This window comes from Sus scrofa, chromosome 11 (genome assembly GCF_054392235.1).
Source record: "Sus scrofa isolate SSC_HxYL_T2T_F1_AM1 chromosome 11, Sscrofa_HxYL_maternal_Yorkshire_Landrace_v2.0, whole genome shotgun sequence".
Lineage (NCBI taxonomy): Eukaryota > Metazoa > Chordata > Mammalia > Artiodactyla > Suidae > Sus > Sus scrofa.
Window position 1 is genome coordinate 1,113,553 of NC_139393.1, and position 19,825 is coordinate 1,133,377.

The 19,825-nt window shown below is 53.0% G+C and overlaps 2 protein-coding genes across 7 annotated transcripts in view; one reads left to right on the forward strand and one right to left on the reverse strand.

Moving 5' to 3' along the window:
* MPHOSPH8 (M-phase phosphoprotein 8) overlaps window positions 1-15,328 on the forward strand; it is a 31,967-nt gene extending 16,639 nt beyond the window's left edge. For 3 of the 4 annotated variants that reach the window (XR_014818896.1, XM_084981218.1, XM_013980701.3), the window contains exons 6-14: window positions 4,385-4,513; window positions 4,896-4,984; window positions 7,350-7,490; window positions 8,294-8,380; window positions 9,801-9,955; window positions 11,547-11,701; window positions 12,999-13,126; window positions 14,335-14,418; window positions 15,015-15,328. Coding sequence is in view for 3 of the 4 variants with exons in the window: in XM_084981218.1 (XP_084837344.1) it covers window positions 4,385-4,513; window positions 4,896-4,984; window positions 7,350-7,490; window positions 8,294-8,380; window positions 9,801-9,955; window positions 11,547-11,701; window positions 12,999-13,126; window positions 14,335-14,418; window positions 15,015-15,056 (1,010 nt within the window). In the remaining variant the exon portion in view is untranslated. Of the gene's footprint in view, window positions 1-4,384; window positions 4,514-4,895; window positions 4,985-7,349; window positions 7,491-8,293; window positions 8,381-9,800; window positions 9,956-11,546; window positions 11,702-12,998; window positions 13,127-14,334; window positions 14,476-15,014 lie in introns of those variants that run through there. The other variant, XM_005668563.4, reaches the window with a different exon arrangement.
* The window catches only part of PSPC1 (paraspeckle component 1), a 94,774-nt gene continuing 88,235 nt past the window's right edge, over window positions 13,287-19,825 (reverse strand). For 2 of the 3 annotated variants that reach the window (XR_002336589.2, XM_021065421.2), the window contains 2 exons: window positions 18,816-18,919; window positions 13,287-14,631 (listed from right to left, as the gene is read on the reverse strand). Coding sequence is in view for 1 of the 3 variants with exons in the window: in XM_021065421.2 (XP_020921080.1) it covers window positions 18,821-18,919 (99 nt within the window). In the remaining 2 variants the exon portion in view is untranslated. The remainder of the gene's footprint in view (window positions 14,632-18,815; window positions 18,920-19,825) is intronic. The other variant, XR_014818903.1, reaches the window with a different exon arrangement.

Sequence of the window (19,825 nt, forward strand, 5' to 3'; positions counted from 1 at the left end):
ACACTGAAGACTTATAAATTATCCTCTGGTTTCTAAATTGATCAAAGAGATGTCTTCTGAATCCCTCTGGTGTGTTCAGCACACTGAGAAGTGGTCAGGATTTCTGATTTGCTCCTTAACCTGCTGTTGCCAAGCCGTCTGAGTGTTTATCTTACCAGGTTTCTTTCAGAAAACTGTTCAATACAGACCTGCTTGTATGCTTGCCCTTGTCACTTGGCGGTGGCCTCTGCAGCCCTGAACTCGTGTGCTGGGGGCGGGGAGGCGTGGGGGGAGGACAGGATAAGCAAGACGTCCGTCTGACACAGCTTTGTGTGCTCTGAGTGTTGTGAGACCCTCGGGAAGTGGGGAAATATTTTGCAGTATATGGCCAACCAGATAGTTTGAGTGGCCCCCTTTTGCAGAACAGCCAGGTCTCGGTGTACGAGGTCAAACAAGCTGGTTGAGACGTCGCCACGCCTGCAGGAAACTGGGGCGATGTGTACGGGACGTGGGTTGCACTGCTTTCGAGATCCCTGGTGATGAAGAGAGTAGGTCTGGCAGGTGCTGGGTCCAGCAAGCAGGAGAGCCTGGGGAGCCTCTGAAATGGGCTCCAAGGCGGCAGGCTTAACGGCCAGGGCGCCGCGGTGCTGGGTGCATGGATCTCTGCTGCCCAACCAGACGCCGAACAGTTCCCGGAGCGGCCTCAGCACTCGGGCAGTCCAGGTGGTCTCGGCAGCCCGTGCGCTCTCCAGGTGGTGTCCTTGAGCCTGTTCCTGCTGTGGGCACAGTGGGCAGACGTGAGGAGGTGAGGAGCCCCTCGGACCCCTCCAACAGGAGAGCGTGGCTCTGGCCAGAAGCGGGTTCGTTGAAAGATGAATGGAGTAGACTGGCCTCTGGTGCTGTGAGTTAAGGGGGGAAGACTGAAGACTTTAAAGGTATTTCCGGTGAAAGAGAGATGTGATTATAGATTAAAAAAATAAAAATTCTATGAGGATTTTCTTACAGATTTGAAAACAATGGGAAATGTCACAAACTGATAGTTTAACAAAACTGGCCCAGGGAGAAAATAAGAAGTTGGATAGTCTTACCGCTATTAAAGTGAAATAGTAACATACACATCATCTTAGAAACGTAGCAGTAGGCACAGGAGGTTTCACGTGTAGGAAAGAGTTTATCAGACTTCCGACGTTGTCTTCCTGAAAGCAGGTGGGTTCTGGGAGCCCACTGTCACTTTAGTCCCCAAACCAAGCAGAACTGCTCGAGGAAGGGGCAGGACAGACCCGGCTACGTCACTTGTGAACTCTGATGTGAAAACCCAGGCAGAGCAGGCGCAGGCTGGATCCAGAGCCCTGTAGACACAAAACCTCTCCTGCCTCTGTTGGCTGTTCCCTCGGAATTCAGTGAGTGAAGAGAAATTGATTTAAAGCATTTTGACCTTTAAAAACAAAACCTAGCAACTTAGAAATAAAAGGGAGTTTTGTCAATAGAGAGCTTTGAACCTTAGGCAAAAATTGGGTCCTCCTGAGACCCTGGGAACGGTTCTTTCCAATCAGAGACAGCCCAGGGATGCCTCGGTCCTGCTTTCATTCACCATTTGACTGAGGTCCAGGCAGCACGCGAAGACAGTGAAAAAGCGTGAGCCCCCCAGAAAAGGTCTCGGTTACCAGCTGGTGTCCCGTGCAGAAGTCACCCTCGCCCAGTGAAACCAGCAGGAGATGCCGTCCCTGCCGACCTGGCCCGTCCGCGGAGCCGGCCCTCCGAGGCGGCCGCGCGCAGGCCTCGGGCTCTGGACACTGGACACGGGGAGCCCCTCGGTGGGGGTGAGGGCGGGGGCGGGGTGGCTCAGCCGGAGGGGTCTGTGCACCCCGACTCCCTCACCGATACCCCTGCAGGCCGCGCTTTCCCAGCTGCCAGGGCGCCCTGGCGCAGTCAGGGTGACACGGAGTTAGACGTTGCTGGGACCCGTTTTTACAAAGGTGAAAAAGCAAAACCAACAGGACATTTTTTTTTTAGGATATGCGTATTTTGGCCAAACTTTGAAAAGAATGGGCATGACCGATGCACGGGGGGATGGGGGGTGTCCTGTGCGGGTTCTGGGATCCAGTGGGTGCCACCGTCACCGCCGCGCCCCTCGTGGCGTCGCTGCTTTGACCTCGTGTCCAGCGTTTTCTTTCAAGTGGCGGGAGCGGGGGGACCCGATGCCGAGCTCAGGCGCAGAGGCTTCCTGAGAGGACGAGGCGGCGCTGCCTCGCCGCCTCTGTAGCTTGTCTCCCTCCCAGGCCGTGTGTGCGGAGGCCGAGTTGGTGGTGGAGTTGATCAGCTCTGCTCTGGGAAGGCCGCGCCGCTTGCCCCTTCCCACTCTGGTTGTTGGGGACGTCAAGGCCAGCGAGTCCCCGCCCTGCGAGGAACGGGCGCCCCGGAGGCTGCGCTGTCTCCCAGGGGGGCTCCTGCTGCCTCCGCGCCAGAGCTCGCTCTCGTTAGCGAAGTAGAGTTGGGTTAGTTTGGGGTATACGGCAGCGTGACTCAGCTGTGTGTGTGTGTGTGTGTGTGTGAGGGTGTGTGTCTCCTCTGCAGGTGCTCTTCCATTCCTGTTGCTCCAAGACGCCCGATGTCGGCGTGTAGGTCGCCGCGGGCCCCGCTCATCAGCTGCTTTGTGTCTGTGTGTGTGTCTGAGAGGCCAGGCCCCTCGTTTACCCTCCCCTCCCCTTAGGTAACCGTGAGAGTGTTTGCTGGGCCTGCGGGTCTTGTAAACAAGTTCAGACGCCGCCTCTAAGTGCCATCGCGTGGTGTTTGTCTTCCTCTGGCTTGAGCCAGTGCGACGACCTCCAGGTCTGGGCGAGGTGCTGCCGATGGTCTCCGTTCCTCGGGCTGTGGCCGAGTGATGGCCCATTGTGTGTGTACACGTTTCGGCCTCCTCTGTCGGTGGGCGTCTGGGTCGCTTGCATTTCCTGGCTGCTGTAGGTAGTGTGCAGTGAACGCTGGGTGCCTGGATCTTTTCCGGTGAAGGTTTTCTCTGGGTAGATGCCCAAGATTGCTGGATCACACGGTCGCTCTCTTTTTAGGTTTTAAGGAACCTCCTTACTGTTTGCCATCCTGACTGTACCAATTTTACCTTCCCACCGACAGTGTAGGAGGGTTCCCTTTTCTCCACACCCTCGCCAACGTTTATTGTTGGCAGACTTTTTTTTTCTGCCTTTTTCTTGAGCCGCTCCCTCGGCATATGGAGGTTCCCAGGCTAGGGGTCGAATCAGAGCTGTAGCCCCCGGCCTACGCCAGAGCCACAGCAACGCGGGATCCGAGCCACGTCTGCAACCACAGCTCACGGCAACGCCGCCGGATCCTTAACCCACTGAGCAAGGCCAGGGATCAAACCCTCAACCTCATAGTTCCTGGTTGGATTTGTTAACCCCTGCGCCACAACGGGAACTCCTGTTTGCAGACTTTTTGATGGCAGCCATCCTGACTGGCGTTGGGCTTGTGTGTCTCTAATGTTCGAGACGTCCAGCATCTCTTCGTGTGCTGGTTGCCCGTCTGTATTTAAAACCTCTAACTTTAACATCAAATGTTTGTGCTTTTTTTTTTTTTTCCCTTTTCCGTTTTAGGGCCGCACATGCGACATATGGACGTTCCCAGGCGAGGGACTGTAGTCGCCGGCCTGCGCCACAGCCACAGCAATGCAGGATCCAAGCCTGGTCTGCGACCTACCGCACAGCTCACAGCAACGCCTAATCCTTGACCCGCTGAGCGAGGCCAGGGATCAAACCCGCTTTCTCCTGAGTACTAGTCGGATTTGTTTCCGCTGAGCCGCGATGGGGACTCCTGTGCTGCTCGTTTGTTTAAACGGGACAGTCGTTTTGGACGCTTCTCAGAGCCCCTCTGTGGCACTGCCAGTGGGGGATGGCATCTGGGTGGGAACCAGCCCTTGCTTCGTGTGTGGTGGGCTGATTCCAGGAGGCCTGGCCTGAGGGCAGGGACGTAGGCGATGGCTTTGATTTGCACGCGGGTCTGGGGGGTGCATTTAGAGTAACTTTCCCCGCACGAATGGCTGGAAGCAGTGGGGAGCTGTCCCCGTCCGATGGCCCCTCCGGGTGTACGTCCCAGAAGAGTGGCCAGAGAAAGATTCCTCTTACCGAATCCCTGCGACGTCGCACTTCTTTCAAGCTGCTTAAAATTCCTGGGACTCTTTTCCAGGGACTCGGATTCCTGTTCACCTGTGTGCCTCCGCAGTTCCCTGACACATAAAAGGAGATGATTCATGGTATTTCGCAGAGAAGGGCAGGAATTTCATTAGACTCGGTCGCACAGTGACGTACCGGCGCGCTGGTTGTTTTGACACCGCTTTTGTGTCATGGGCCAGGACAGAATACCCAGGCCTGGTTTCTTAATGGGCTTTTCTGTGTTCCAGATGGCAGACAACAGATTTTGAGTTTGGGCATGGATTTGCAGTTGGAATGGATGAAATTGGAGGATTTTCAAAAGCATCTTGATGGGGAAGATGAGACTTTTACTCCTACAGCAGATGCAATTCCAAGTAGTGAGTAGTCTGGGAATTCCGGGGACCTTTTACGTGAATCTAGAGATATGAAAATACAGAGAGAGGAGTTCCCGTCGTGGCGCAGTGGTTAACAAATCCGACTAGGAACCATGAGGTTGCGGGTTCGATCCCTGCCCTTGCTCAGTGGGTTAACGATCCGGCGTTGCCGTGAGCTGTGGTGTAGGTTGCAGACACGGCTCGGATCCCGAGTTGCTGTGGCCCTGGTGTAGGCCAGAGGCTTCAGCTCTGATGAGACCCCTAGCCTGGGAACCTCCATATGCTGCGGGAGCGGCCCAAGAAATGGCAAATAGACAAAAACAACAACAACAACAAAAATACAGAGAGATATCAAAGACGCAATTTCTCTTGTCTTTCATTTTAGATTTATTGAGGGATGCTGTGAAAAATGGGGATTATATTACTGTGAAGGTTGCGCTTAATTCAAGTGAAGAGTATAACCTGGATCAAGAGGTAAAATGTCTGTGAGTCTCACGAAAGGAAGGTGGAAAGTAGCTCTTTCAAAATAATTCCTTTTATCTTCTTAACCATAAAAGTCATGTGTGCCTCTCCGTAAAACCTGAACACTGTAGGACTTACAGTCCCTGGAGGTTCTCCCCCCCCCCTCCCCCCGAGTGGCGGTAGGTCCGGCGGCGGTGGCGACCTGGCCTTGTCTCTGGCGTAACCCCCACACGTGGAGGGTAACGTGACCTCGCGTTTTCACGTCACCTTTTATGGCCTTGCTCGTGGTTTCTGGGTTTTTTCAGACTGATTTATCATTTTTTTATACTCACTCTTTCTGTCTGTTTTTAGGTTTGACTTTGAGTCTTATTGCCTGGAGGGATTTTTATTTTTAGTCACGTCTGTTGATTTTTTTTTTCCCTTATGGCTGTTGAGTGTCTCGCTTAGAAAAGATTTCTATATTTTTTCTTTAGTTTCCTTGCTTTAGTTGTGAATTTTTTGGTTTAATCCTTTGGGGTTACAGTTCAAAAATATGAGTGGTATTTTCATTAAAATTGCATGCAATACGCCGACTACCTTGGCTCAGAATCAACACTTTGACATAAAAGTCTCCCGTCTGGGAAATGGCAGCCGCGTGGATTCAGCTCTTCATTTGTGACCTCAAGCGAAGTTCTGTGTGTTTTGTCCTCACGGGATTCCTGTACGTTGATTTGGGCGTCTTCATGCACACCCTGGTTTACTGTCACCATCAGGGCCTTTTCTCCCCACGCTTTTCTAACTGGCTGTCGCGTGCGTGGACGGCTTTTGTTTCTGTGACTCATCTCCAGTCACTCGGAAATTCTCTTACTGTGAGAATTAAATCTCTTGCTTTAGATTTTCTGGGTAGAGAACCTGATCATCTGCTAATAAATACCTTTTGTTTCTTTTTTCAGTATTTCTCTTTCTGATCTTGTGAGATGGGTGGCATTTGGAGTAACAGTGAGGACAGGCGCCTGTGGGTGGATTTTCCCTTTAGGGTCTGAGCGTGAGGCGTTGTTCTGGTTGCTGCTGGTTTCTTGCGGGTCCGCCTGATCGTTAACACCTTCCTGTCTTTCCTTGGCTGCTTAAGTTGTTATCAGGGCAGAGATAACTGGATTTTATCAGATGCTTTTTTTTTTCTACATCAAGAATTAGTTATATGGAGTTCCTGTCATGGTTCAGCGGTTAACGAATCCGACTAGGATCCATGAGGATGAGGGTTCGATCCCTGGCCTCACTCAGTGGGTTAAGGATCCCGCGTCGCCGTGAGCTGTGGTGTGGGTCGCAGACGTGGCTCGGATCCCGCGTTGCTGTGGTTCTGGGTAGGCTGGTGGCTACAGCTCGGATTGGACCCCTGGCCTGGGAACCTCCATATGCTGTGGGAGCTGCCCTAAAAAGCCAAAAAAAGAGAAAGAATTAGGTATAAAGTATTAGTAGCTACAGGAAACTTGCTAAATTAAGAAAAAGGGTTTTTTCCATTTTAACGTGTTTTGTGGTAGGTAGTAAGATATGTTACAGGGGGCAGGGGTTGTCGGGTCTTATTTCAGTTTAGCGAAGTCTCTGTCTGTCTCTAAGGGCTGCCGGCGCGAGGAGTTCGTACGTTAGGGTCGCCTCGAATTTCTGGGGCACATTTTGGCCCACTTCCAGATTGGAGTGGAAGTCATTCATACTGTTGGAATTCGGTTTTCTCAGCGGTTATTTAATACATCGTTTGCTTTTATGTGGCGGTCATGTGAACCAGTGATTGGGAACATTCTCGTAATGATCTCCTGTCTCTTCTGTCAGCTTTCCGTGGTTTTGTGTCCGGAGTACCTTGCTTTCTCGATGGTGCTCAGCCTCTTAGAGACCAGCCACGTGTCGCCCGCCCTGGGCTCCTTTTCCCCGGCGCCCCGGCTGTGGACACGCAGCCATTTCCCGCTGTAACCAGCAGGGTGGGCTTTGCGGGCTCCTTGTGGGCCTCCCTGGCCTTAAACCCCCGGGCCCACCCGTGAACATGGGGATTGTGTGAGGGTCACTGGCTTACAGAAGACACCGGACACTCGGGGACCTGAAGTACGAGGCACATAAAAAAGCACTCTGCCGCTTATGTGGCACGAAGCTTCACTGCTCATTTTGTGTCGTGCCAAGGGCTGGTTTGGAACCTAACATGGAAGTGGTAAAATTTTACAGTAACGTAGGGGAAAAACTCTCCCGCTCACTCGTTTCTCACTGTCAGGTATTGTAGAAAAAAACCCGAGTCTGTAGATGCGCCAAGCAGTGGGTCTAGTGATTTCGCGTGGGGACGTTGGGACCGAAGGGTGTCGTTCTCTCCCTTTCCTGGTTAAACACTGGCGTGTCTTTCATGCACGAAACCTCGAAGGACGCGAGCGGGATGACGCTGGTGATGCTCGCCGCGGCCGGGGGGCAGGACGACCTGCTGCGGCTGCTGCTCCGAAAGGGAGCCAAGGTGAACGGCCGGCAGAAGAACGGGACCACGGCGCTCATCCACGCCGCCGAGAAGGTCAGTCTGTCCCCGCAGTGAGGTTGGTGGCCGTGGGGTCACGTGACGCTCGAAGGTCTTGTTTCCGTTCCTCTGTGACTTGTCATAAATGCGTGTTTTCATGGACGGTTGTACGTTGTAACCGAATTTTCAAATACAGTTTATGTAGTTGAACGTGATTTATACTGAAAATTTGTCGGAGTTCCTGTTTGTGGCTCACTGGTTGCGAACCCGACTGGTATCCACGAGGACGCTGGTTTGACCCCGGCCTTGCTCAGCGGGTTAAGGATCCAGCGCTGCCGTGAGCTGGGGTGTGGGTCACAGATGAGGCTTGGATCTGGCGTTGCTGCGGCTGTGGTGTAGGCCAGAGGCTACAGCTCCGATTCGACCCCTAGCCAGGGACCCTCATGCCACGGGTGTGGCTCTGAAAAACAAAAAGCAAAAAGAACTTCTGATTTAATTCTTTGATCTTTTAAAAAATCTTTTCCGATTAAGTGTAACTCTGGGTTAAGATTTAATTAAAGTATTGCCACGGACATTGTCTTAGTAAAGGACTGACGTGCAGAGAGGTTTGACTGTGGAAACCAGTGGTTAACTTCGGGTGGAAGGTGCTGGCAAACTGGTGGGGCTGCACAGCGCAAGGGCAGGGCGACGCCCAGCCGTCCAGCTCTCTGCACCCTGGGAAACGGAGTATTCGTTCACCAGCTCGCTCGGGAGGGAATCTGAGTATTTTTCCTGAGGGCAAGAAATTTTAAAACACCTAAAAATATCTTACTTCCAAAGAATTGGAATTAAATCTGCCTCTTTTTTTTTTCCCTTAACAGAACTTTTTAACCACAGTGGCGATTCTCTTGGAAGCGGGAGCGTTTGTAAACGTCCAGCAGAGCAACGGCGAGACAGCTCTCATGAAGGTAACTGCCTCCCGGGCTCCCATTCAGACTGTTCCCAGGGGGCCTCCAGCTGCCCCGTGGGGCTGGTGTATGACGGGGACACGTCCGGGTGTGGCCGACAGCGGGTCGCAGGAAGGGCAGACCTGCCGGGAGGGAGGCAGACTCGGTGGTCAGTGATGTGGGAGCAAGCCCGGCAGCCAGGGCTCTTTGCGGGGGGTTCAAGCGGAGCCTCGCACTGCAGACCTGGGTGTGGAGGTGGGGACGTGCCTTCCTGAGCCTCAGCCTCGGCGGGTCCGGCCCCTGCCCCCCTCCACGCCCTCCCTCTGGACCAGCTTCGCACCTGCATCTCCAGGCCCCGGGCCTCCGGCACCTTCCTGCGGCCCAAGGCCCTTTCCCGCAGAGCGAGTCCTGACGCACGTGGGGGGAGCACCCTTCTTCCTGGTCACAGCCTGTGTGTGTGTGTCCTCTCCAGAGCCGGGAAGGGGGCCTGGTCAGCGCCCCCACCCCGGTCAGGTGGGCTTGGCCTGAGTCTGCTGTTCTGAAGGCCGGGGGTCACCTGCTCCCTCCGCCTCCTGCCACCCTGGAGCCTAAGCTCTGCTCACTGCTCGTGTTGGCATCATTGTTGGTTCACGGAAATGAAAGGCCTGTTGTATTCAGTTGTCCCGGATGTGTTTCTGCAGCAGTATGTTTAGAGCACAGGGGGCAGCCCGGAGCTGAATTCAAAGCTTTGCCTGACTGAGAAATCGCCAGGCACTTGCTAAACAAACAGCAGACGCTTAAATAGCCTGGAGCATGGGGGCGCAGCACCAAACCTTTCTGCTCCTGACAGTACCTGGGAGCCAGCAGGTTCCGGCTGGAGAGAGACGTAATTAGCATCCAGTTGGGTTCTGCGCTTGTTTTGAAGCTCCCCTTGCTTGGGGGGAGTGGCCGGGTCTGCAGACTCGGAGGGAGGGTCTCAGGATCAGGTGAAATAGTCACCTGTGCCAAGGCAGTGCCAGTGCAGGGAGGAGAGGACAGGGCGGCCAGCTTTGGAAGGAGGGAGAGATCGTGGGACTTGCTGACAGAAGGTGAGGCTGTTGACCTGCCACCCGCTGGAGCTGCAACTGCTCAAAGGTTGTGCCCTGTGTGGACCCTCAGCTTGGACTCAGGGTCGTCACCCCTCGAGGGGAAGGAGGCTGCACGGGAAGGGGGCAGGCGGTGGCCGGGTCTGGAGGGGCAGGCTGCAGGCTTCCTGGGCTCCAGCCAGCACCCCGGGAAGGGAGGCGGCGGGGCCAGCGCGGAGCCACGTCTTCCGAGAGGAGCTCGCACGTGGTGGAAGCTGGCCGCACCAGGCTGCCCGCACGAGGCTGCCCACAGACGGCCTGAGCCTGGGCCAGCTGCCCTCACGGAGAGGGACGCGCAGAGCAGCGAGTAAGTGCTGCTGCTCTGCGTCCCGGCCCAGGCCTGCAAGCGGGGGAACTCAGACATCGTGCGGCTTGTGATAGAGCGCGGGGCGGACTGCAACGTCCTGTCAAAGCACCAGAACAGCGCGCTGCACTTCGCGAAGCAGAGCAACAACGTGCTGGTCTACGACCTGCTCAGGAGTCACCTGGAGACGTGAGTGCGCCCTGCTCAGGTCACGGGGCCCCCCACCTACTGGCGCACATGGGAGTGGCCAGGGCACGCTGCTCAGACGGCCGTCCGTCGGGAGCTCCCTGGGGGCACAGCAGGTTGAGAGCCCAGGTTGGATCCCCAGCCCAGGAACGTCCACGTGTGGGGGGTGCAGCCAAGAACAAACAGGCCCGTTGTCAGGTACAAATCCTGACGGGCCTCTGGTCTCAGGTGATGAGGGATTAAAGTGGCAAAGAATGTCTTTGCTGCAAGTTACCGAGACCCTGGCAAGTCCCCAGCCCAACCCTGGCCGCCTGGGAGTAGTCGCCTCATCATGCTCTTGGCTCCCCAGCATCTTAAAAGCCACTTCACTTCATCCTTTTTAGCAGATACCGTTGTTCAGAGCAGTTTCAGGTTCAGAGCGAAAGGGGGCAGCGGGTAGGCTGCCTCCCCCGAGGGGCGCGCTCGTGACAGGTGTGGTCCCTGGGTCCCTGGCGGTCCACCATCGTGTTGACACCCGGTGGTTTGCGGCAGTTTCCTTGTCCTCTGTGCTCTGCCTACTCACCTGTCCCTCCTCCCGAGCCCTGGGAAAGCCGGAGATTTTCACGGTCTGTTTTTCAAGTTTTAGCTTTATCTTTTCATGGCCGATAACCTTTCTCTTTAGTGCTGAGTGATTATCCCATTGTCCGGATGTTACTGAGGTTTATCCATTCAAGTTCGTGCTTTTTCAAATGAATTCCACACCATTTTATTCTGTTGGAAGTCCATACAAATCATGTATCAGCTTTTTATTCCTTATTCTGGAATAAGCTCCTAACGGGAGCTTCACACACAGGGGCTGATCCATGTAAGGTCCAGCCGAGTCCGGCTGGACGGTCTCCCCTGCTGCCGCCAGAGGCCACAGCTCCAGCCTGGGAGATGCGCGTTCCCACTGCACATATAGGGTCTGTGCTCTAAGCAGAAAACGAGGTAAATTTCAGACGAGACAAAACCAGCAAAGCCCCAAAAGGGTGTTGCCGCCTTCACTGGTGGCCTCGCCCCGCCAGGAGTGTGACTGACTGTGACCTGCTCACATGGGAACGGGGAACCAGCAGGCAGGGTGACAGTGGGGTTCCTGCGATGTTGAGCTTTAAATCCCTGTTAGGTAACAGGTTCTTGGGCCTTGACAGCCCTGAAAGCAGAGCATCCTGGCAAACTGAGGTCCCAGCGGGACCGTCCCTGAGTTGGGCGTGATCACGTGAGTGCCTCCTAAACGAAGACAGTAGCAAGCCTTTCTGGCCTCTGTGTGGTGATTCTTGAACTTGGGTGTTAACAGAATTATTTCTGATTCTCCTCGATTCGTGCATTCGAGGCTGGGGGCTGGAGACAGCTTGGGGGGGGGGAGACAGCAAGACGTGTCCTCTTGGCACCTGAGTTCATGACACAGGATGCCGCAGACATGCGTCACACAGAGGACGGGGCTGAGGGGCCAGCAGGCAGCGGGAGAGGCGCGGCCTCCTCCTCCAGGCTGATCCGGGAAGGTCTGAGTCCCGCGGCCTGAGAAGCGCGGGACTCGCGGTTTGCCCGCATGAACGCTCTTCCTGCGCTTTCTCACCAGACTTTCGAGAGTGGCGGAAGAAACCATCAAGGACTATTTTGAAGCTCGTCTGGCTCTCCTAGAGCCGGTTTTCCCAATAGCATGTCACCGCCTCTGTGAGGGGCCGGATTTTTCAACAGACTTCCATTACAGACCCCCACAGAACATACCGGAAGGTAAGCCTGTGCGACCTCATCAACACGGATTGATTTCAAGGCAGAACTCTTTTTGGGAAAAAACCTCAATAAATTCCATCATGTATAATCATTCTATAAAAAGCTATTCTGGTAGGAAAAAAATACTTGCCATCCCATGTGGCTTCATAGGACCCACACAGAAGTGTTAGCACTTGTTTGAAAAACTTGTAAGTTGGGCCTTAATGATTATTAACTGTTTTATTGAAATTTAGCTTTCTAAATATCGAGCCCAGAATTGGTATTTTTCCAGAATTTTATCATCACTCATAATCCAGCCCTTTTAAAGGCAAACGTTCAATCTGTCCCACAGTCAAGGTCACTACCGAGGGGCATGAGCGCCCGTTCTGCTTCCCAGTCTGACAGCTGCTGGACAGGCGAGGGCCCCGCCTGGAGGCTGCGTATGCACTGTCTCTACCTGAAGCGGGGGAACCTGGGCTCTGGCTTTGTTTGTTTTAAAAAACCCAAGCGTGCACCCTGTGTGTTTATCAGTGAAAACACTCGGCGCTGCAGAACCGCGGCCAATGGTTTCCACTGTCCAGGTGGCGGTGTGCCCTGGTCCGGCTCCAGCATCCCTGGCCAGGTGCCTCACAACAGCTGGACTGTCCTGGGTACGTGCAGTTTTTTCTGCACGTGCATGAGGTCTGGAGGTACTGGGTGTGCTTTTCTGTTTTGGATTAATGAGAAAATTCAGGCGTTTCACACACTGGTGCAGCAGTGATGAATCCGACATCGGTGCAGATTTGCTCCCCAGGAACGTGTATGTAACGCGGGTGTGGCTGTAAAATTTAGAGGGGGGGGGAATTGAGAGAAAGGCGAAACAGTATGTGGAAGACAACGGGAAATTCCTGGACTCATACCCATAAATGATAGAAATGTTTGTGGGATTACTCAGATCGAAAGTGAGAAGGGGGAGTTCCCGTCATGGCACAGCGAGCGTGAATCCCACTAGGAACCATGAGGTCCCAGGTTCGATCCCTGGCTCCGTGTACTGGGTTAAGGATCTGAGTAGCTGTGGTGTGGACCGACAGCTGTGGCTCTGATTCGACCCCTAACCTGGGAACCTCCATATGCCGCGGGTGCGGCCCTAAGAAGCAAGAGAGAGAGGGAAGGGTTCTGTGGCCTGGAAAGCACTAAACGCAAACTCTGGTTTGCACACGGAGGGCAGCTCGGAACCCTGCCTGCCACGGGGTGGTGCCTCCCTGCAAGGTGGGCTCTGCCGGGAGGCCGTGCTGTGCTGGGATGGGATTGAAACCTGTGTTTGTGCCTCCCGATTCAGGCTCCGGCATCCTGCTGTTCATTTTCCACGCAAACTTTTTGGGTAAAGAGGTTATTGCTCGCCTCTGTGGACCATGCAGTGTGCAAGCTGTCGTTTTAAATGACAAATTTCAACTTCCTGTTTTTCTGGTAAGATTTTTGTACTTCATTGTTAATCAATACAACAATTACTGGAAATGGCAGTAACCCATTAGTACAATGTAAAATTGTTCTAAGTGCTGTCTGTGCCTTAGATTTCATTTACCAAGTCTTAACATTCTTACGACAAAAGAAACATACTCATACTCTATACTTTTAAATACTGTGCCTTTTAATGCCATTTTATAAGTACAAATGTTCACTTAAAAGAAAACAACACAAATTCAGGAAGATCAGGGAGTTCCCATATAGTGACTCGGTGGGTTAAGAAGCCGGTGCTGTCTGTTGGATGCGGGTTCAGGATCCAGTGTTACTGTGGCATAGGCCTCAGCTGCAGATGTGATTTGACCCCAAGCCCAGGAACTTCCATATGGTGTGGGTGTGGCCTTAAAAAGGGATGGAATGGGGGGGTCCCAGTGGGGGCTCAGCAGAAAAGAATCTGACTAGTAACCCTCAGGTCGTGGGTTCGCGCCCTGGCCTTGCTCCCGGCCTTGACGATCCGGGAGCCTGGTGTTGCTGTGAGCTGCAGGGTAGGTCAGCAGCCACCAGCTCCGACTCAACCCCTAGCCTGGGAACTTCCAATTCGTTGAAGGTTCGGCCCTAAAAAGCAAAAAAAAAAAAAAAGCGGGGGTGGGGGAGGGGGGCTGGAAAAGCATACCTGACCATGCTCTGAAAACCCAGATACATACAAACACAAACATACAGTTGTATTTATGCTTAGTTTTAATGTATAATCTTGGATAATTTTTGTGGGCTAATTCTTTCGTTATGGACTTAAAACTAATGTTTATTGGTGGTTCTGTAAAAATCTTCAACATAAAAGAATGCCTTGAAGAATCTGCTCAGGTTTCCTTTGCCACGTATACAGTCTTTCCTTATCAGAAGTAACATTAACTGGCCACGGGAGGACCTGCTGCGTCACGGGGGGTTAAGGTTTGCAGCTGTGGCTCAGATTTGGTCCCTGGCCCAGGCACTTCCATACGCTGAGGATGCAGGCTGCCCCCCAATACGTATGTAACATGTGTGTCACATGTTCATGAAGACTTACACACATGTTGTATATGGCTAATGCCAAAGATTTACCTGAGTATCTTTTGAAGTGTGTCGTCTTACAAAGAAATTGAAAAACTTCGTTTGAATTCCTCTTCGCCGAGTCGGGCTCTTTCTGGGCGCTCACCTTTCCTCTGCTCCCTCCCCAGGACAGTCACTTCGTGTACTCCTTCAGCCCTGCCGCGGGCCTCAATAAACTCTTCATAAGGTTGACAGAAGCGCCCTCCGCTAAGGTGAGACCTTTCCTCTGCAGCTGGTGCCACTGTCAGGCTGGCCTTAGGGTGACGTGAGCAGAGACAAGTTGCAGGAATGCCCTGGGCTTCCTGGTGGGCCCCCCTGGGCCTCACCGGGCTGAGACCCTCCGCGTCCCGTGTGAAAGGAGCAGCGTGCATCTCCGCGGTGCCAGCCGATGACCCTCTGGGCAGATCGCCAGGTGGACTTTACCACTGACAGAGTGAAATAAGAATCTCACTTGCACTGCATTTTTTTTTTTTTCTTAACTGAAATAATGATAGGGAGTTCCCTTAACGAACCTGACTAGAATCCCTGAGGATGCCAGTCGGGTTTGACCCCTGACCTTGTTTGGTGCGTAAGGATGCAGAGGGTCACAGGTGAGGCTTGGATCCCGCATTGCTGTGGTGTAGGCCAGCTTAGCTGATTCCACCCCTAGCCTGGGAACCTCCATATGCTGTGGTTGAGGCCTTAAAAAAAGACACACTCCCCCCCGCCCCAGACTCCACGCACCGCGCATCTGAGAGTGTTTTCAAACAGCAGAAACAAGTCTTGGCATGTGTATGTGCGCCTGAAATTCTGGTTTTTCTTTCTACAGGTGAAGTTACTCATAGGTGCATACCGCGTGCAGCTGCAATGACCAAGCAGAGTTGGGAAAGTTATTTTCGAACCTATTTCTAAACACTCTTTGAAGCAGTTTAGAATTCTGATTCTGGCACAGCTCACACTTTTCAAATGTCAGGTTTCTAATTTCTGTGCAAGGTGGGACCCAGTGGGTCTAAGCTGCTCCACACACAAGCAGTGTCCTGAGACCTCCGTGTTGCGTCCAGACTGTATGTTCATGTATTTCCACAATGTGGAGTGGTACATACAAGGATTATTTAACAAAATTAAAACTTTTCTAACTTCAAAGTTTTTTATAAGCCCTATTGAATTACTGAATTTTTGTGTTTATTTAAAAAAAAAAAAAAATCCAGTGTGGGAGTTGCCACTGTGGCTTCGCAGAAACGAACCCAACTAGTAGCCGTGGGGCATGCAGTTTTGATCCCTGGCCCTGCTCAGTGGGTTAAGGATTCGGTGTTGCTGTGGCTGTGACCTAGGCCAGCAGCTGTAGCCCAGATCAGACCCGCTAGCCTGGCAGTTTCCATGTGCCTCTGGTGTGCCCCGCCCACCCCACCCAGTGGGCGCATCACATTAAAGCTACCTGTGCCCCAAGTTAGGGTGTGACTTGGCAGCCCCGAAGGACTTAAACTAAGGTGGGGGCGGGTTTGAGGGAGGAGGGTTTGATCTATTCCCAAGTTGGAGGTGACAGCTCTGTGAATTTGCAGTTGTCCTTTACCGTCTGAAAACAGTATCCAGCAGAATCTAACTTGGAGCAGAAGAAACGCCAGGGCAGGACAGGACATGAAGGAAGTAAGGTATGAACTGGACCGGATCTGTGTGCTTGCTCTGAACACGGGAAGGCCAGCCACACGTGTGTCCTGGGGAGAGCTCCCCCAGGTCGAAGGCTTAGCTCGTAACCAAGCTGTCTGCAGTGGGGAAGCGCGTGAAGCTGCTGAGCTGCGGGCTGGCCTTTCCACAGACGGCCGGCCCGCGGTACCCGCAGGTACTGGTTCCAGGAGCCTCCCAGAAACCAACAGCCACGACAATCAGGGCCCTGGCCGTTTGCATCTCACCCCTGCTCGGGTTCCACAGAATTTAAACATCTCTAATACACAGTAAAGGTTATGTAAATAGTTGTAAATGCTGGTGTGCAGCAAATTCAAGCTTCCATTTTTGAAACTTTGTGGAGTTTTTTACCCTAGATATTTTCAGTCCCTGGTTTGTTTAAAATGTGGATAATGAGGGCTGATGACATATTTTATAGACATTTCTGAGACCCACTTCTACTTCACATGATGAAACTGCCTTTTCCTACAGTTTTCTAAATAAAACACCACAGCGTGGGTCTGTCTGCTTTCTCAGTGTCAGATTTCTAAACAAGGTAGGAACGAAATGCATGGTTTATTTAGACTTCCTCAGAGCGTGCACGAGTCCTCGTGCTGTACTAACCTTCATTGCTTTACAGAAAGATGAAGCTGTGGCGTTCCTGTTGTGGCTCGGTGGTTAAACCCGAGGAACCATGAGGATGCAGGTTCGATCCCAGGCCTTGCTCAGTGGGTCAAGGATGTGACGTTGCCGTGAGCTCTGGTGTGGGTCACAGATGTGGCTCCGATCTGGCGTTGCTGTGGCTGTGGTGTAGGCCAGAAGCTGCAGCTGTGATTTGACCCCTAGCCTGGGAACGTCCATATGCTGTGGGTATGGCCCTAAAAAGACCAAAAAAAAAAAAAAAAAAAAAAAAAAAAAAAAAAAAAAAAAAAGCTGTGGGATTTGTGTGAGCAGCAGTGCGCGGAGCCAGGGACACTACGGGAGCCTGTCCGACTTGCCCGGGGCAGACGAGACAAATGGGTTTTGAGTGTTTCCACGATCTCCCCTTGCGGCTCAGTGGAAACCAATCTGACAGGCCTCCCTCAGTGGGTTAAAGATCCGGCGTTGCCATGAGCTCTGGTGTAGGTCACAGACGCGGCTCCGATCCCAGCTCCAAGTCGACCCCTAGTCCTTAGCCTAGGAACCTCCATGTGCCACAAGTGCAGCCCTAAAAAGAGGACTTCCATCACCTCAAGTCATGCCTAGGTGTAACCCCTTTATAAGAGCACATTAAAACACAGCGTACTCTCGATTATGGCAACAGCGATACCCAGGACAGAAACTAGGAAAAAATCTGTAACAGTGCCCTTGGGAATGAAGGCTGACATTTTCTTTCTTTCTTTTTTTTTGGTCTTTTTTATGGCCACACCTGCAGCATATGGAAGTTCCCGGGCTAGGGGTCTATTCAGGGTTATAGCTGCCGGCCTCCACCATAGCCACAGCAACACAGGATCCTTAGCCCACTGGGCAAGGGCAGGGATTGAACCTGCGTCCTGCGTCCTCAAGGATACTAGTCAGGTTCGTTACTGCTCAGCCACAATGGGACCTGCAAAAGTGAGCTTGCGAATTTCAAGGACCCGCATTGACTTCCACCAGAATTTTGTGCCCCGCTATGTGCTTGTCAGCTCTCAGTGGTTCTCTACAAGGGACACAGACTGCAGCTACCAGCCGGTCTCACCTGAACCCACCGCCTCTGCAGCCGGGAGTGGGGGTGGGGAGCGCCCTCAGGGGGCAGGGGTTTCATTCTGGCGTGTCGGGCCTCTTCGGGATGAAGAGGACTTAAACCCACCGAGGCTCCCCCAAGATGAGGCAGGCGAGTGACCCAAGCAGCCTCCGTGTGGAGGTCAGGGCCTTGCCGCAGACAACACGCCACTGAGCCTCCTCCTCTGGGCCGGGACCAGTCTCACGAGCACAAGGCTCGGAGAGAAGCGATTCGGACACACCTCGTACTTCAGTCTTGACTTGATTACCAGTCATCCCGGCTCCGTTACTCGCCTCCAGGGCACACCGGGTGAGGACCCCGCGCACAGCGGGGCTCTCCAGGGCACGGAAGCACCCCAGTCCAGGCGGATCCACGAACCGTCCCGGCTGCAGGGGAAGCCCTGCTCTCACCCTCACACGCACAACTGCAAAGCAGCACCTGGTGTCGCTGACTAACTGCGGACCCACAACCGGATGGGCAGGCGGGGTTTAGTCCAGGAATAAAGTTACTCAACTTCATACACTCAACTCCCAAGTCGGAACCTTCTCAAAACTATTTCTTGGCTGCACCGGCAGCGTGCTTAAGTTCCTGGGACAGGGCTGTAACCCGTGCCAGTGGCCACGCTGGTTCCTTTAGGTGCCAGGCCTCAAGGGACCGAAGATGAACGTGGACGTGTGCAGATGTCCCCGTGCCTCTGCCCGCTGCTGACTTGCAGGGCGCGAACCGCTCCAACCCAACCTGGGGCGTCCCTCCCTCCAGGCGCCGGAGAGCCACACACGCGGGCTTCGGGGTGGGAATGAGGGCCAGGGCTCCCAATTCTGTCCCAGGACCAAATCAGAGCAAAACTGGGCGATAGCATCCTGAGCCCCAGGGGGACGACCTGGCACGAAACTGAAACCCACTATTTGGCATCCGTTTCATGTGGAAGAAGACGCTCCAAGCAACTGCCTGCATCTGTATCGTCCCCCAAAATCTGCTTTTCGTGGGCTGAGAAATATGTTAGGAAAAACATGGTTTTTCTCACTTGAGTAAAGGCAGGCTTCTTAGGAGTCAGGAGCTGCCTATCTTGGGGACTGAACAAAAATGAGAGGGGAAAAACCCTCCCGTGGCTCCCACTCGGAGGGGCTGCTGTTCACACAGAGGTGTGCTGGCTGTTGCGCAACCCTCACATTTGCCAAAGCCGGCCAGCAGGAGTGCCTGGGGGCAGGGGCGCAGTGCAGACAAACCCACCTGAATCAAGGACTCGCGATGCCCACGTATCCGCAGATAACAGCAATGTCCTGGTTTGCTTCTCCCGGCTCATTGAAATAGCTTCTCCCACAAGATGACATGACCTGAAAAAACAAATTCTTTGTTAGAAATCAGAAAATGATAATCTATAGTATGTTCTAAAACAACAGAGGTTTTAGTTAGAAACAATAATTTACTGGAGTAGAATCAATGAGCAGGTCTTAAATAAAAAAATATTGAGAATTCACAATTTTGTTGTGAGCTCACAGAGAAGAAGAACTCTGAGGGGTCTGAAAACAGTCCACAGCCCCACCTGGTCAGAAACGAAAACTCCTGGGCCTTTAAATCACAAACAGGGTGGGGCAGCCTGGGTTCCATGGAAGAGAAGAACATGTCCCCTGCTGGAGTCCCGTTGTGGCTCAGAGGAAACGAATACCACTAGCATCCATGAGGACGCAGGTTCGATCCCTGGCCTCCCTCAGTGGGTTAAGGATCCAGCATTGCCGTGAACTGTGCTGTAGGTTGCAGATGCGGCTCGGACCTGGCGTTGCTGTGGCTGTGGTGTAGACTGGCAGCTGTAGCTCTGATTCCACCCCTAGCCTGGGAACCTCCATATGCCGCAGATGTGGCCCGAAAAAGCCAAAAAATAAATGAATAGCTTTGAGAACCATGAGGATGACAATATGGCATTGTCACAATTCCACCAGAAATACCACATAGTGTGCGCAATCCTATAAAACTTGAGGTATAAATGAACAAAAATAATAGAAAACATTATTACCCCTTAAAAAAAAAAAAAAAAGGGCGGAAACAGCAAAAGGGAGAAACGGAGCTCGTGTCTGTGGCCGGGTCTCCTTTGATGGTATTAAACCATTTTTAAGACGACACACTTTGAAAAGGCGGACGTTTTCCGTCTGGAATCACCAGAAAAGAGGACTCGTTTTCCTTTCCCTTCCTAAGGCCCCTCTCAAGTGCCGCTGGCTCCGGGGAGGCCGTCAGCACACGGGGTC